Source organism: Salmo trutta, chromosome 21 (assembly GCF_901001165.1).
Source record: "Salmo trutta chromosome 21, fSalTru1.1, whole genome shotgun sequence".
Lineage (NCBI taxonomy): Eukaryota > Metazoa > Chordata > Actinopteri > Salmoniformes > Salmonidae > Salmo > Salmo trutta.
In genome coordinates, this window is record NC_042977.1 from 15,645,108 (window position 1) to 15,658,400 (window position 13,293).

At 43.7% G+C, this 13,293-nt stretch overlaps 1 protein-coding gene across 2 annotated transcripts in view; it reads right to left on the reverse strand.

The window, feature by feature from the left end:
* Positions 1 to 13,293, reverse strand: part of LOC115156796 (glycogen debranching enzyme) — a 36,139-nt gene that overhangs the window by 10,510 nt on the left and 12,336 nt on the right. Inside the window, exons 5-20 of one of the 2 annotated variants that reach the window (XM_029704490.1) lie at positions 12,932 to 13,135; positions 10,761 to 10,942; positions 10,363 to 10,474; positions 9,645 to 9,771; positions 8,975 to 9,077; positions 8,765 to 8,862; positions 8,203 to 8,342; positions 7,231 to 7,418; positions 5,994 to 6,117; positions 5,548 to 5,711; positions 5,007 to 5,108; positions 4,269 to 4,424; positions 2,710 to 2,860; positions 2,313 to 2,437; positions 1,047 to 1,159; positions 491 to 625 (exon numbers count right to left, since the gene is read on the reverse strand). In XM_029704490.1, coding sequence (XP_029560350.1) covers positions 491 to 625; positions 1,047 to 1,159; positions 2,313 to 2,437; positions 2,710 to 2,860; positions 4,269 to 4,424; positions 5,007 to 5,108; positions 5,548 to 5,711; positions 5,994 to 6,117; positions 7,231 to 7,418; positions 8,203 to 8,342; positions 8,765 to 8,862; positions 8,975 to 9,077; positions 9,645 to 9,771; positions 10,363 to 10,474; positions 10,761 to 10,942; positions 12,932 to 13,135 — 2,224 coding nt within the window. Of the gene's footprint in view, positions 1 to 490; positions 626 to 1,046; positions 1,160 to 2,312; positions 2,438 to 2,709; positions 2,861 to 4,268; positions 4,425 to 5,006; positions 5,109 to 5,547; positions 5,712 to 5,993; positions 6,118 to 6,897; positions 7,022 to 7,230; positions 7,419 to 8,202; positions 8,343 to 8,764; positions 8,863 to 8,974; positions 9,078 to 9,644; positions 9,772 to 10,362; positions 10,475 to 10,760; positions 10,943 to 12,931; positions 13,136 to 13,293 lie in introns of both variants that reach the window. The other variant, XM_029704489.1, reaches the window with a different exon arrangement.

Genomic DNA, 13,293 nt, shown 5'->3' on the forward strand with positions numbered 1-13,293 from the left:
CATACAGATGTAGGATTGTAATTTGAGCAAGTTTGCTACAGCAGGAAAATAACCCTGCAGCAACAGGACATGTCAATTATTATGCGGATTATAATGAATGGACATTTTTGGTACGGGTTGATACATTTCTCGTGAGGGAAAATCAAGTCTGAAATTTCAAAGTGGAAATTACAAACTTCAGAAGCCTTTTTAAACTTCAAATACAATACAGGTTTTTAATTCCTTGCATTGCAGGAAAGTTCTCCTGCAACAGGATGATCAAATTAAGATACAACATCTGTACTACACCTTTTCAGCACTTTTCCAATAGACATGGTGTGCTTGCAAAATGGTGTGTTTGCAAAGCAGCGTGTGTGTGTGTGTGTGTGTGTGTGTGTGTGTGTGTGTGTGTGTGTGTAGCGGTACATTTGTGTGCATGTGTGTGTGTGTGTGTGTGTGTGTGTGTGTGGGTGCGTGTGTGCAAGCGTGTCTTTGTGCGATGTATACTCACTGTGCCAGGGGTGTCTCCAGTATGGTTGGTGTGTGCTGGTCGGGCAGACTGCCAAGCTTGTACTTTGGGCTGAATTGGATCAGGTGATGTCTGATGACTCCCACCAGCTCTTGGGCCCTGGGATCCAGACTCACCCTGATGAGGGAAACACAGACACATCTCAGAGGGAAACATATTGCCTGGTCCCAGATCTGTTTGTGCCATTGGCCTGACATGAACATAGAAGTTGTCAAGACAGCATAAACAGATCTGGGACCAGGCTAGGAGACATACAGTCTGCAATGCTGAAGAGATTTCTCAGCCAAAAGGTTTCTTCCTTCAAGACGGATTTGAACCAGCGACCTACAGATAACTGCTATTTTACAGTCCAACGCTGTACCAACTGAGCTATCGAAGGGGTGAAGAGTTAACAGTATGAGCTGTGAGTAGACAATACGAGGCCAAACTGGCCAAAGAACATCCCCACCCCTCACTAACATTTGTGTGTGTTTTACAGTAGACTTTTAAATTCTATTCAATGTGTGGGTATATTGGGCTGCTCATCATGACCTCTAACCTGAAGGCGATGACGCTGCCGGGGGTGAGGCGTTCGAAGACGATCTCCTGGACAAACTCACTGCTGCCCTTAGATGTCACGCCTGCATGTTTCACAACGCCACTGTCCTTCAGCTGGGGTGACAGGGGACACAAAAGACCATTGTTGAATCAAGTTTCACTACCACACAAAACAGTATCAAGGTCCACAGTGGTGTATTGAGAGGAGAGTTGAGGACAATTCTGAATTGGCTTTTGCTGGTCTATATCAATTATGTATGTAAACACTGGATTGCTGATGCTAACTATTGACCAGTGAGACGCTTTGAAGCCACCGGTTGGCGTTATTGGCACTCCCCAGAAGAAGCAGAACTCCATAAGAGTCAATGGAATTCTACAGCATTGAAATCAAATGTTTTAAGGACAAAATTACATGTATTTAAGTATTTTGTTGTTGTAGTAGCGGGGACAGTAAAATTAGAACTTGTACTTTTGATATACAAAACAATTATGCTTTAAGGAACATTTTTGTATATATCTTTTCATTTGACATGTTAATGTTTAGCTAACATAATTTAATACAAAAATATGCATTAAGGCATCTGTAATAGAATAAACATGGCAAAAACAAAATGTAGACGTAAATAAAGATGGGGGCAGCAGGTAGCCAAGTGGTTAGAGTGTTGGGCCAGTAATCGAAAGGATGCTGGATCGAATCCCCGAGCTGACAAGGTAAAAATCTGTCGTTCTGCCCCTGAACAAGGCAGTTAACCCACTGTTCCCCGGTAGGCTGTCATTGTAAATAAGAATTTGTTCTTAACTGACTTGTCTAGTTAAAATAAAAAAATAAAAAATGTCCATAGCTTCCAAAATCCTTTTTTTTTTTACAACGGAGGAGGAGTACCAAGATGGTGGTGTGGTGTCTTCAAAAAAGCAGCACCTGTTAGTCATCTAGTGTAAATCATTGCAAAAACATGGCATTAATCATTACCAAATGTTTTACTTTAACTAAAAATCAAAAAGTACATTTAGCGAAGCAGATAACACTGAGTAAATAGCTATGGAAACTAAATGGCATTCAATAGAAACTCACAAACAAGCCAGACAGAATACAGACACAATACCAGCTTGTGAACCGTAACCGGATGCCCCTGAAGCAGCTTGTTTTTCAAGACCCAGTCTGAGAATGGATTTGTTTTGTTTGAGAGGAAAGACTTTACATCTCAAGCCCATTGTGACAGGGGGCCTAAACAACTGTAATTACCCACGTTCCCCGGCGTCACATTACCTGGATGTGCTCCTTAATCTCCACAGTGTACTCCGGCATGCCGTTAATGTACTTCTCACATTTCTTGTAGGTGCCGGCTTGCCTGTCGATGACACGCGCCTCGAGAACCACCTCATCAATTTTACCTGAAGACGGAGAGAGATTAAGTTGATTGTGTTAAAATAGTAGGTCCTGCATCCAGGTCAGTAGTGTTCTCAAGTCATCTGCTGTGCCTCTCTTGCCATTTGTTCCAACAATACTGGTTAGGAACTGATCCCTGACCAAGATGTCTGCCATTATCAGCACATTCTAAAGTTACGAAGATGAATGACATAGGCCACTCTAGTATTATTGTATTTCTATGGACGGTCCACTCTGAGGGTAGTGTCCTGTTTATGGTAACAGTGAAGCATCATACCAGGGATGAACATGGGTGGAACCTCCTTCCTGTACTGGTGGTGTTTGGGATTGTGGAAGGCAGTGCGACACACGGCGACCACAGACTGGTGCGTGCTGGGACAGTGACGCGTCACCGCCACAACGTCCTCGTCCACCTGGTCCACGTACACCTAGGAAGGGAACAGAGGAAATAACAAGCACTGTTACACATAACTCTTATCATGCAAATACATGTATACATTCACCAAGGTTATTATAGAAAACGGAAACTAAAAATAATCATGAAAAGACTATTTAGTAAACTGAAATAAAATAACAAACGTGTTTTTTGGGAGGCATTTCTATTTTGTTTTTATATTATTTAGTTTCAGTGTTGGGGACAAAAATTTACCTGTGTGTGGGAGGCTAACAGCCATTTATGTGTTAGTTTCTGTTTTTGGGGATGTCACTTCAAGCTACAGTGGGGCAGTAATACATAAGGTGATGAGTTATGTGATTGGTTAGATTAGGTTTAAAGTAGGGCTGTGACGGTCATAGCATTTTGGATGATGGTAATTGGCCAGCCAAATGACCGAGCTCAATGTAATAACCGTTCGAATAGCAAAAAAGATGCACATTCTATCCTCTCCTTCACTCCTGACTGCATGTGCTGCCATAGAAATATAATGAATAGAACAAGCATCCCCATTTTGATTGTATTTAACTAGGCAAGTCAGTTAAGAACAAATTCTTATTTATAATGACGGCCTACCCCGGCCAAACCCTAACGACGCTGGGCCAATTGTGCGCCGCCCTATGGGACTACCAATCACGGCCGGTTGTGATATAGCCTGGAATCGAACCAGGGTCTGTAGTGACGCCTCGAGCACTGAGATTCAGTGCCTTAGACTGCTGCGCCACTCGGGAGCCTGATACATTCAAGTCAAGGAAGGCATAATGGGTGGACTGGTGGCCATTGCGAGTGTACCCATAGTAGCAAAGTCTTGCATCACGCTCATCTCAATGGGTGCGTTTCTCTGCTCAGACGTTGCGGACACCTGACAGATCTTACAACACCCAGACGGGTGTTTTACGTACCTTTTAACCACATCATGGTCACGTTACCCTGCTCAGACATTGCATGCATCAACCAATGGTTGCGTGCCATGTCATCGACCGTGCAGTCGGACACCAGACTGCTATAACATAAAGTGGTTAACTGATATGTAAAATACTTATTTCGGGAGTTGTAAGATCTGGCATGCATTAGAAATGTCTGAGCAGAGGAACACGACTGACATGTTATAGCAATTTGGTGCCCGACTGCACAGTCGATGACTTGGCACGAAACCATTTACTGATGCATGCAACGTGTAAGCAGGGGAACGCGACCAACATCTGCGTTGCCATTCATGACAATGTCATCTCGCTGAGTCACCACACTAGATTCAGAAGCCCTTGTCAACCCAATTAGAGAGAAAAAAAAGCTTGAAAACCCATTCGATTTTTGTCTGCTAATTATTTAAATTATAGTTTACTAACTTGTTTTTTCATGATTAGTTTTCATTTCAGTTTTTGTTTACTCCTCCACACACCCACCTGGTTAAAGCCCTTGGAGGCCAGATCCTGGTGCATTTTGTTGAGGGCCAGCTTGCCGGCGATAATACCCGTCTTCAGGTTGACCTCACCGGGGGACGAGGCCTTGGCGTCAGGGTTCCACTTGGGGTAGAAACGCTCCTCCTTCACCACTGAGATCTACAGGCAGACACGCAGAGGAGATGGTTACTAAACAGCTTAGTCATTCATTCTCCATGGCTATTTACTGTACAATACTACTATAGTACCTACTATAATTCTAAACTTTCCTTTGGCTTTATACTTAAAGGGAAACTTCACAATTTTTCATCTCCAGCACCACCCCAACATCAACATTATGTGAAAATGGTGCGTTTCTATGTTTTGTAGTAAAAAAAGATAGAGGAAGGTAAGTGTTTCCAACGACATCATCGGTGTGCATTGTGTGATTTTGACCAATTGTGAGTAAGGTATTGCTTAATAATTGTCTACTAATTGGTTGACGATGTCATTGGAAACACTTTCTCTATATTTTTTTCCTACAAAATATAGAAACACACCATTTTCACATACTGGAGATGATGAATATGAAGATGACATTTTTCTAAATGACCCTTTAAAGTGATTTGAGATTTATATGGTGATGCTATAGTGGTGTATATGCAATTAACATATGCAAATATCAAGACAAAAGTCATTATACTCTTATGACAGAGAAAAAGTGTGAGTGTGTATGTGTGTTTGCGTGTGTCTGTGTGTTACCTGGTGGGGCACCATCTCATCGTATCCCCTGGTGCTGCCAGAGCAACAGCAGGCCATTGAGACGATGGCAGAGCTGGGGAGCGAGTCGTACGCAGAGCGGAGCTGGAACATAGACAACAACGAAAGGAATTGACACAACCAGGTTTGTGGATCTCTCCTTTTTTTAAATTTTATTTTACTGGAGGGGCAATGTTCCCATTTTAGTGAACAGGGAGACAGCTCCCCCTGTCTCACTGGAGTTTCATATGGCACTGGATTTAAACCCAAAGTTCATACTGAAATCAACCAGGTTCTGAACAGTGTGAAGCCCCTATATCGTTTAACAATAAGTTTCAATGTACATACTAGCATATCACTTAGAATGCACGGCCAGTATATTTGCTTCATTCTAGGTAGTATGCTAGCTAGTCTGCATATTGAAACATTGCCTAGATATGTTTTACAGCAATGAACTAGCAATGGCCACTATAATGCTGTGCTGTACCTGAATAGTGAAACTCAAGAATAGGCTACCTAAATAGGGCACTAAAGAATAAGGTACCTGGATGGGGCACTCGTTGTCGTGGGTGACATCCAGGAACATGGCGTGGGCGATGCTGGGCACCAAGGGCCGGAGGCTGGGCTGGACAAAGGCTCCGACGGGCTCCCCTCCGTACCTGTACACCAGCCTGCCCTCCTCGTGACTGTCCCCTGCACTCATTGCCTCTGGAGAGACCAGGTAGAGGGAAAGAGAGGGAAGAAGGGATGTACAGTTATACCACTGTATTACTTTGTTGTCTTTTCAATCACATACGATGCCAACATGCAGGACTCGAGAATGACCGTTGATGCCATTTTTCCTTCAAAGATGCAGTGATGCATTAACCTGGTCTCAGATCTGTTTGTGGTGTCTCACCAACTCATATGGTCATTCGTGACAACGACCAAAGGAGTTGGCAAGGCTGACCAAACCAGATCTGGGACCAGACTAGCGGTGTGTAGTCCTACCTCTGATGAGTGAGGTAATGCCTAGCTTATTTACAAAGACATTGTCCAGGTCCTCGCTGCCCGTGAACAGCTCAGCCACCACATACAGACTGGGCATCGCCACACGAGCCACGTCCAACATGAACTACATGTCCACATCCACAGGCCAGTCAACAAGGGGTTAAATCACAGAGAGAGGGTGGAAAGAGGGGAAGGAGGGGGTATAGGGTTAGATAGAGGGAGGGAGGGAGAGAAAGGATGGATGAGGGATAAGGAAGACGAAGTAGAAATGCAGGGCGGCGGCAAAGCTAAGCAGGAGAGGAGGTTAGTATGTAGGAGTGATGGATGGGGGGGAGTCAAAGTGCAAAAGAAAACATGCCAAAACCCAAAACAGAGACCAAACAAAGAGACAGAAAATGAGAAGAGGACCGACAAAGGGGTGAGGAAAACAACCAATTATAAAGGTCAAAAGGTCAATGAGGTGTTTAGACCAGGAAGTAAACGACAGGTGATATGTTTAATGCAAAAATGTTAATCAGACAGAGCAATAGTATGTGAAGTATCAGGAATGATGAATGAAGGGTTGTAAATGGGAGTAAGAGATGTAGTGAGAGAGACATGCAGAAAGAGACAAAAACAGAGATTTAGTGTCATGCCAAAACAAAACATGTTTGGTAACACTTTATTTTACAGTCCTATATGGTACTTGGCGTTTACTCGAAAATGATGTGGTAACCAACGATACTTTCTGGTACTTACATTGAAAAAACGGGTAACAGATTATACCAAATGTAATTATGACGTGGTTTAAATACACATTTTCAATGTTAGTAAGTAAACACCAGATATGTCAAATAAAGTGTAACCTAGGGTTTAACCCCCACCACTCCAGTGCTTTGTCTACTACATGTTAACATCCGGGTACCTCTGACAAGACTGGTTATCCCCAGGCGGTTAACAAACACATTATCAATGAGCTCGCTGCCTGTAAAGAGCTCTGCGATCACATACAGGTTGGGCCTGACCGCCCTGGCTGCTGCCAGCATGTGCTACGGAAGGAGAGTTGTTTCAGTAATGACATTGTTTCGTCCCTTGACAGCAAATGATAACTAACTTTATTCATACATCAAGTGTATCAATTGTTACCTTGAAAGATACTTACATGCAGTAACGCTATGTGTTTCATAGAGAGGGGTATGGTATGGGCTACACGGATTGTAATAACAAACTAAAATGGCTCAGACTGAATGGAATGTACCTCAGCCACGTGCAGGGGGGTGGAGTGACAGTTGTCCAGGCGGACTCCCGCGAAGTGCTTGGCTGTGATCTCTGTGTACTTCTGCATGTGGGCCCACAGGTAGGGGCAGTCGTCGGGCTTGTCGCCATAGCGAAGCTTGACGCTGTCGCCCCAGCAGATCAGCTCTCTCCTGATGTACACGTTGGAGCCTGGAAAGACGAAGAGGCCTTCGTTTCTTGACGTTCTCAGGGACTGGGTCTTTAGTAACACTGGGAATGATATTTACATAACACTGGCTCCCCCTTGTGGAATGATCAGGTTACCACTGGAATGGCATTGCTATTTCCAGCTTTAAAAAAAAATGTATTTAAACTATTAAACTAGGCAAGTCAGTTAATAACAAATTCTTATTTACAATGATGGCCTACCCAGGCCAAACCCAAACCACGCTGGGCCAATTGTGAGCCGACCCTATGGGACTCCCAATCACGGCCGGTTGTGATAGAGCCCAGGATCGAACCAGGGTCTGTAGCGACGCCTCTAGGAACTGAGATGCAGTGCCTTAGACCGCTGCGCCACTTGGGAGCCTCCCCGAGTGATTCTCTGAAGTCTAAACTAAGCATTCTATATCACTTAGGCTACACATGGTAAGATAGCAGTTGAGAGTGACTGAATCATCCATCTCCAGACTGTTTGGGTGCCAATGACCCATAGAGACACACTGATCTTTGGCCTGATGAAATAAGTGAGTGTAAGGTATTATCATCTTCCTTAGCTGAAAGCACATATTGTAAGTTGATCTGGATAAGAGCATCTTTTTAAATGATTATAATGTCAAAACAAATTTACTAAGCACCAACATCCTCAGAGCTGGGGCACAGTGGATAAGTCAGCCAAAGACTGCCAGAAGTGGAGATACTTTTGTTGCTGCCCAAAGTGCCAGTCGCGCACAATTTGGGAGAAGTGAATGAATGTGAAATAAAAAGTGCAAACCAGGCTCAGCAAAGTTTCTAAGAGGGTCGTCTCCCATCACCCAGCCGTTGTGAGCCAGGAAGTGACAGGCCTTGTCCGGCTGGTCCATCATCTTCAGGTCATCCTCCAGGCTCGTCTCCTCGAACGGAAAGGTAAAGTATCTGTCAACACACACACATTTATTGACTTGGAACCATAATGAAACGTGAAAACAAAGGATTGTATTTGCATGTGCATTACTGCTTCGGCCCTGAGGAGGGAACTCCTGTTGAAATAAGTTTAGCATGATATAATCTCGTCACGGATGGAACTTTTTTTATTCACTGCCGAGATTTCAATAAAGTTAATCTGCCTCTTCAACATTACAGTCATAATACTGTCGACCTTGTTTCTAAAGCAGTTTTTTATATTAATGTGAGTGAAATAAACTCGGTCATGAAGCATTTTAACATCTACATACAGTCAGCTCACAGCCTACCTCAGTGGCATTCAAACTTTTTCAGCGAGGACCCCATATATATTCATATATATATATTTTTTTTACGACCCCACTGCAGTTCCCCCGACCCGACCACTGGCCTACCTGGGAACAATAGGGTCTTTCCTGGTGACGGGGCCCAGTTTGGGTCCATGGTCAGCAAGGCGCTCATAAACTACATTTCCCACAATGCAGTTAGCGGCCTGAGTAGAAAAAACGAAGCAGAACAAAGAATTGTAAAATGTATGGACTACATTATCCAGACATGCATATGGAGCATACCAAAGCTACTGATGTGGGGAGGGGGGTACCTACCTTCTCCTGGTGGTGTATCATCTGCTGGTACTGCTCTTTATTGATCTCCTCAAGTCTCCCCCACAGCCTGTTACAGGCCTCCAGAATGGCTTGTGTACTGTGGCTGGACAGGGAAAGGATTGACATGTGCAGAATGAGACTTGGTTTTAGATTTAGGGGTTGATTCAGAATCCACTCAATGAACTGATGTAAAGTCAGGATCATCAACGTTTTCAATCCAAGTAACTAGAGTCTGAGGTGTCAAACCGGATCCGGCCCGCCTAATCAACGCGGTGGTTTGAGTAAAACCCTTTTTCGTTGTTTTTTTTCTCTTTCTTTTGAAATGACTAAAACTAAATGAAAACTGAGTAGACATGATAATGGTCTCTTCACTCTGTCCAGCTTGTTAACAATCACCCTAATAAAAGCTAGACAGTCAGGGAGCACTGAAAATTCTAAAAACTATAGCTACAGGACTGTTTTCTGCACATTTTGACGGCAAGGAAATATTTGAAAAATATTGTGCGGCCCTCCGTACCTCGTTGAAGACTAAATGTGTCCCATGGGGCAAAATAGGTTTGAAACTGCTGAACTAGACAGCACACACACTCATAAAGTACCAAACACACACCAGGGTTGGGGTCAATTGGAAACTGAAGCATTGAGGAAATTGGAATTTCCATGTACTTACCTGTGAGGCACAAAGGTCTCCAGGGCAGAGTCCATGTCCACTTCGTTTCCGAAGCGTCTGAACTTGGGGTCTTGAATGATCTTCAGTCCCTGTTTACCCCCAGTCTTCTTCTGGTCTGGTTTCTCTCCTGATTACAACCACATAATACCACAACCCATTCAATTAACCAATCAATACCAACACACATCATTTCTCTGATTGACAAGGGTGGTGGATTAGGTACCATGTACCGTAGCTGCCAAAATTAATCTTCAAATAAAAATTGGATAATGATAAATTCAACATAAAAAAAAATCCCATTTATGTGCTTTTGTTTTTTATTGACTCCTTTTGTTTCACATCAGACATGGACAAACTCTCATTGAGGTGGAGGTAGGTGCCTGTTTGACTGTGACTTGGATCTACTTCTCGTGCGAATCCATACACGGTCACTGTTTGGACAGGTGGAGTTCATGAGAAGGGGAGACGGATACTCTTTCGCACAACCCTCTGGCATTAGGGGTTTATAACACAGAGGTGTATTCATTAGTGCACGCCGGATAACTTTTTGCAACGAAAGCGAGAGTTTCTTATTGGACAAGTCCCTTCCTGTTTCGGCCTCTTTGCTTCTGTTTGGTTCTTTCTGAATACACCCCAGTTATTATAATGAACAGCAGATGTCATGAACAGAAAGACAGAACAGAACAGTACAGTACAGCGCTCAGTTGAATGCTCTCACCATCTACGAGCAGGTCCCTGAACTCCTCCACAGCGCTTTCGATTCTGACCTGGAAGAACTCCCACAGCTTGATCTTGGGGAAGACCTGCCCCCACAGAACATCGCGGATTGCCTGAGAGAGAGAAAAATATACAGAAACAGTTCAAGGTTCAGCTCTTCACAAACGGAGCTCACAATTTCATCAAGACAAACCTAATAAGGTGATATGTGTAAGGCCCTGAGTTTTTCCTGACCACATCATGGCATGACCAGGAAAAACGCTGGACCCAGAGGGTTACAAAATTCTATAAACTTTCCTTAAGTTCCCGGTTTGAGGATTTTCAGAAAAAAAATGAATTTTAGGAAGGTTTCTGGGAATGTTGCAACCCTAGCTGTGAAAGTGACCTTTAGACACTCACATTCAGGTGCCCCTCATTCTGGACCTGGGCGGGAAGACCGTTAGCAGCGTACTTGGCATCAGCCATGTTGCAGGTCATGTGCCATATGGCCCGGTCCAGGACCCAGGCTGGCCTCAGGTGGGGGGAGTTGACCAGGTTGTAGCCACACTCAGGGTGCTCCTTGATCCATGGGCTGTTGGCGGCTGCACATGGAAGGGGAAGGGGACAATGCAAGAGTTACCACACAGACATCCTAAATGTTATGGAGGACATTGAGGCCTTTTGCCAAGGAATATTACAGTGGTTAATACAGAGGTCAATGAAGGTTAATGGACTCTCCCTACGCAGACACTCCCTGATGATGTAAAACCTTCTGTCAGTGGTAGGATAATCGTTGGGCATATGACTAAAATGGCCGTTGTACAGTGTATAGTGAGTCTACACACCCCTTGCACAGTCTTCACATTTTGCTGCCTTAAAATTAAATATATATTTTGTAATTATTTAACCTTTATTTAAATAGGCAAGTCAGTTAAGAACAAATTCTTATTTACAATGACGGCCTACCCCGACCAAACCCGGATGACGCCGGGCTAAATGTGCGCTGCCCTATGGGACTCCCAATCACAACCAGATGTGATTCAGCCTAGATTCGAACCAGGAACTGTAGTGACGCCTCTTGCACTGAGATACAGTGCCTTAGACCGCTGCGGCACTCGGGAGCCCCAAAAAAGGGGATTCATTTCATTTTTTTTCTACAAATGTACACAACCTACTCTACATTTCCAAAGTGTAAAAAAGTATAGAAATGTTTCCAAATTAATTTAATTATTTTTTTTAAATTGTCTTGATTGCGTATGTCTTCACACCCCAGAGTTAATACTTGTTCAAAGTACCTTTGGAGGCCATTACAGCTGTGAATAATATTGAATACGATTCGAGCCAGGGTTGTGAGTACGAAAAGCATTCTAACCATAGTGTGTGCCTGCTTATGATATGAGCACATATGACAGAAAAGGGGAAATCTAACAAAGGTAACTATTTCGTAATGTTACATCAAGTAACAGCAGAGCACACCAATTGGTTCACCATGAGCTGCACTGATCACAGAGCAGACCAGTAGCCAGCCCAGGTTGGGTGTCAGCTAGCACATGGCCTTTAAGCTGCCATGGAGATAAGGTTTCTCTGACCATCCAACCTTTTACAATACTGGGCCTGGGCCAGAGAATTCAGTTTTCAAGCCTTTATGCTCTCCAAGCCTTATCTAAGTTTTTTTGAAGCAGGCTAACTACACTGCACTATAATAAATGACCCTCATTAGATAAACTTGCAAACCAAAAAGGGTAACTGCACTAAACAGGAACAAGTAGACAATAGAAAAACAACTCAACTACCTCCATACAAGCACTGCACTCAAGAACTGAGGACAAAAGAAACCAATTCTGAACCAATGGCAATGAGTCCCTTTGACGCAGGTTCTATTCAAAACACATCGAATCAATTAGAGCATTAGTCAATGATTTCATTCTCCCTTTTTAGTTTAGCATGCTAGTCACAAAGACTCCACATAGTGTCTGCCTGAACTGCTATGCAACAGCTTGACTTCAGAGCTGCACACAGTGGCTAGGTTGAAGTTCATCCATAACTAAGTTGTGCAGAATTATCTAGGGAGGGTATTTTTAACACGGCACTCATCTTTAAAGCTCGCACTAGATCCTAGGACCATTTTTTTGCGACTGTGGCCTTTCAATAGTGGCCTTTCCCTAGTCTATATTCAGTCAGAGGCATGCAGTATGCACACACCTATTGCGATATTAGGAATACAGCTATGGCAACTTAGTCAACACATGACACTATACAGATAACACCCCTCCCCCCAAATAATAATTTTCCTACATTCCCTAGAGTGGGAGTTTATAAATGTTGTACATGTAGAGGGTTCTTAGGGGTGACTACTAAACTATGAATTGTGAGACCTGCCTGGCTCGCTGACAAACCCTGGTTATTTTCCCCTGAACTAACTGCTCTTTACATATGGCCTCATTGTAACAGACTGCTGTAATCTACTGGGCTAGTCGTTCAACCAAGGAGAGGGAGACGCACACCCACGTTCACGCCCCATCCCACCACCACACACACACACGTCCATGCTCTCCCGCAAACACACACGTAAAGCCCCTCCCCCGACACACCTGTGTGATTGTAGACCACATCAGTGATACAGATCATGTTCCACTCTTTCTTCAGTTTCTGCACCAGCTCTCCCACGTCTGTCCAGGTGTAGTTCTTTCCCGGCGGCGAAAACTCTGGGTTCAGGCTTAGTTGGTCAGCTAGGGAGTAGCAGGACCGAGATTTACCGAGCGTCTGCAGAGGCGTAAAGTGGATCATGTTGTAGCCTGGGAAACAAACAATGTAATAAATGAGTACTATAAGAAATAACATGTTATGAGATATTATAAGACATATTCGAAGAAATTAGCTGAATGTTCTTTATTCACATACATGTTTAGTTTCATACAAACGACACAGGGAATACTGTCTATCACACGGCATC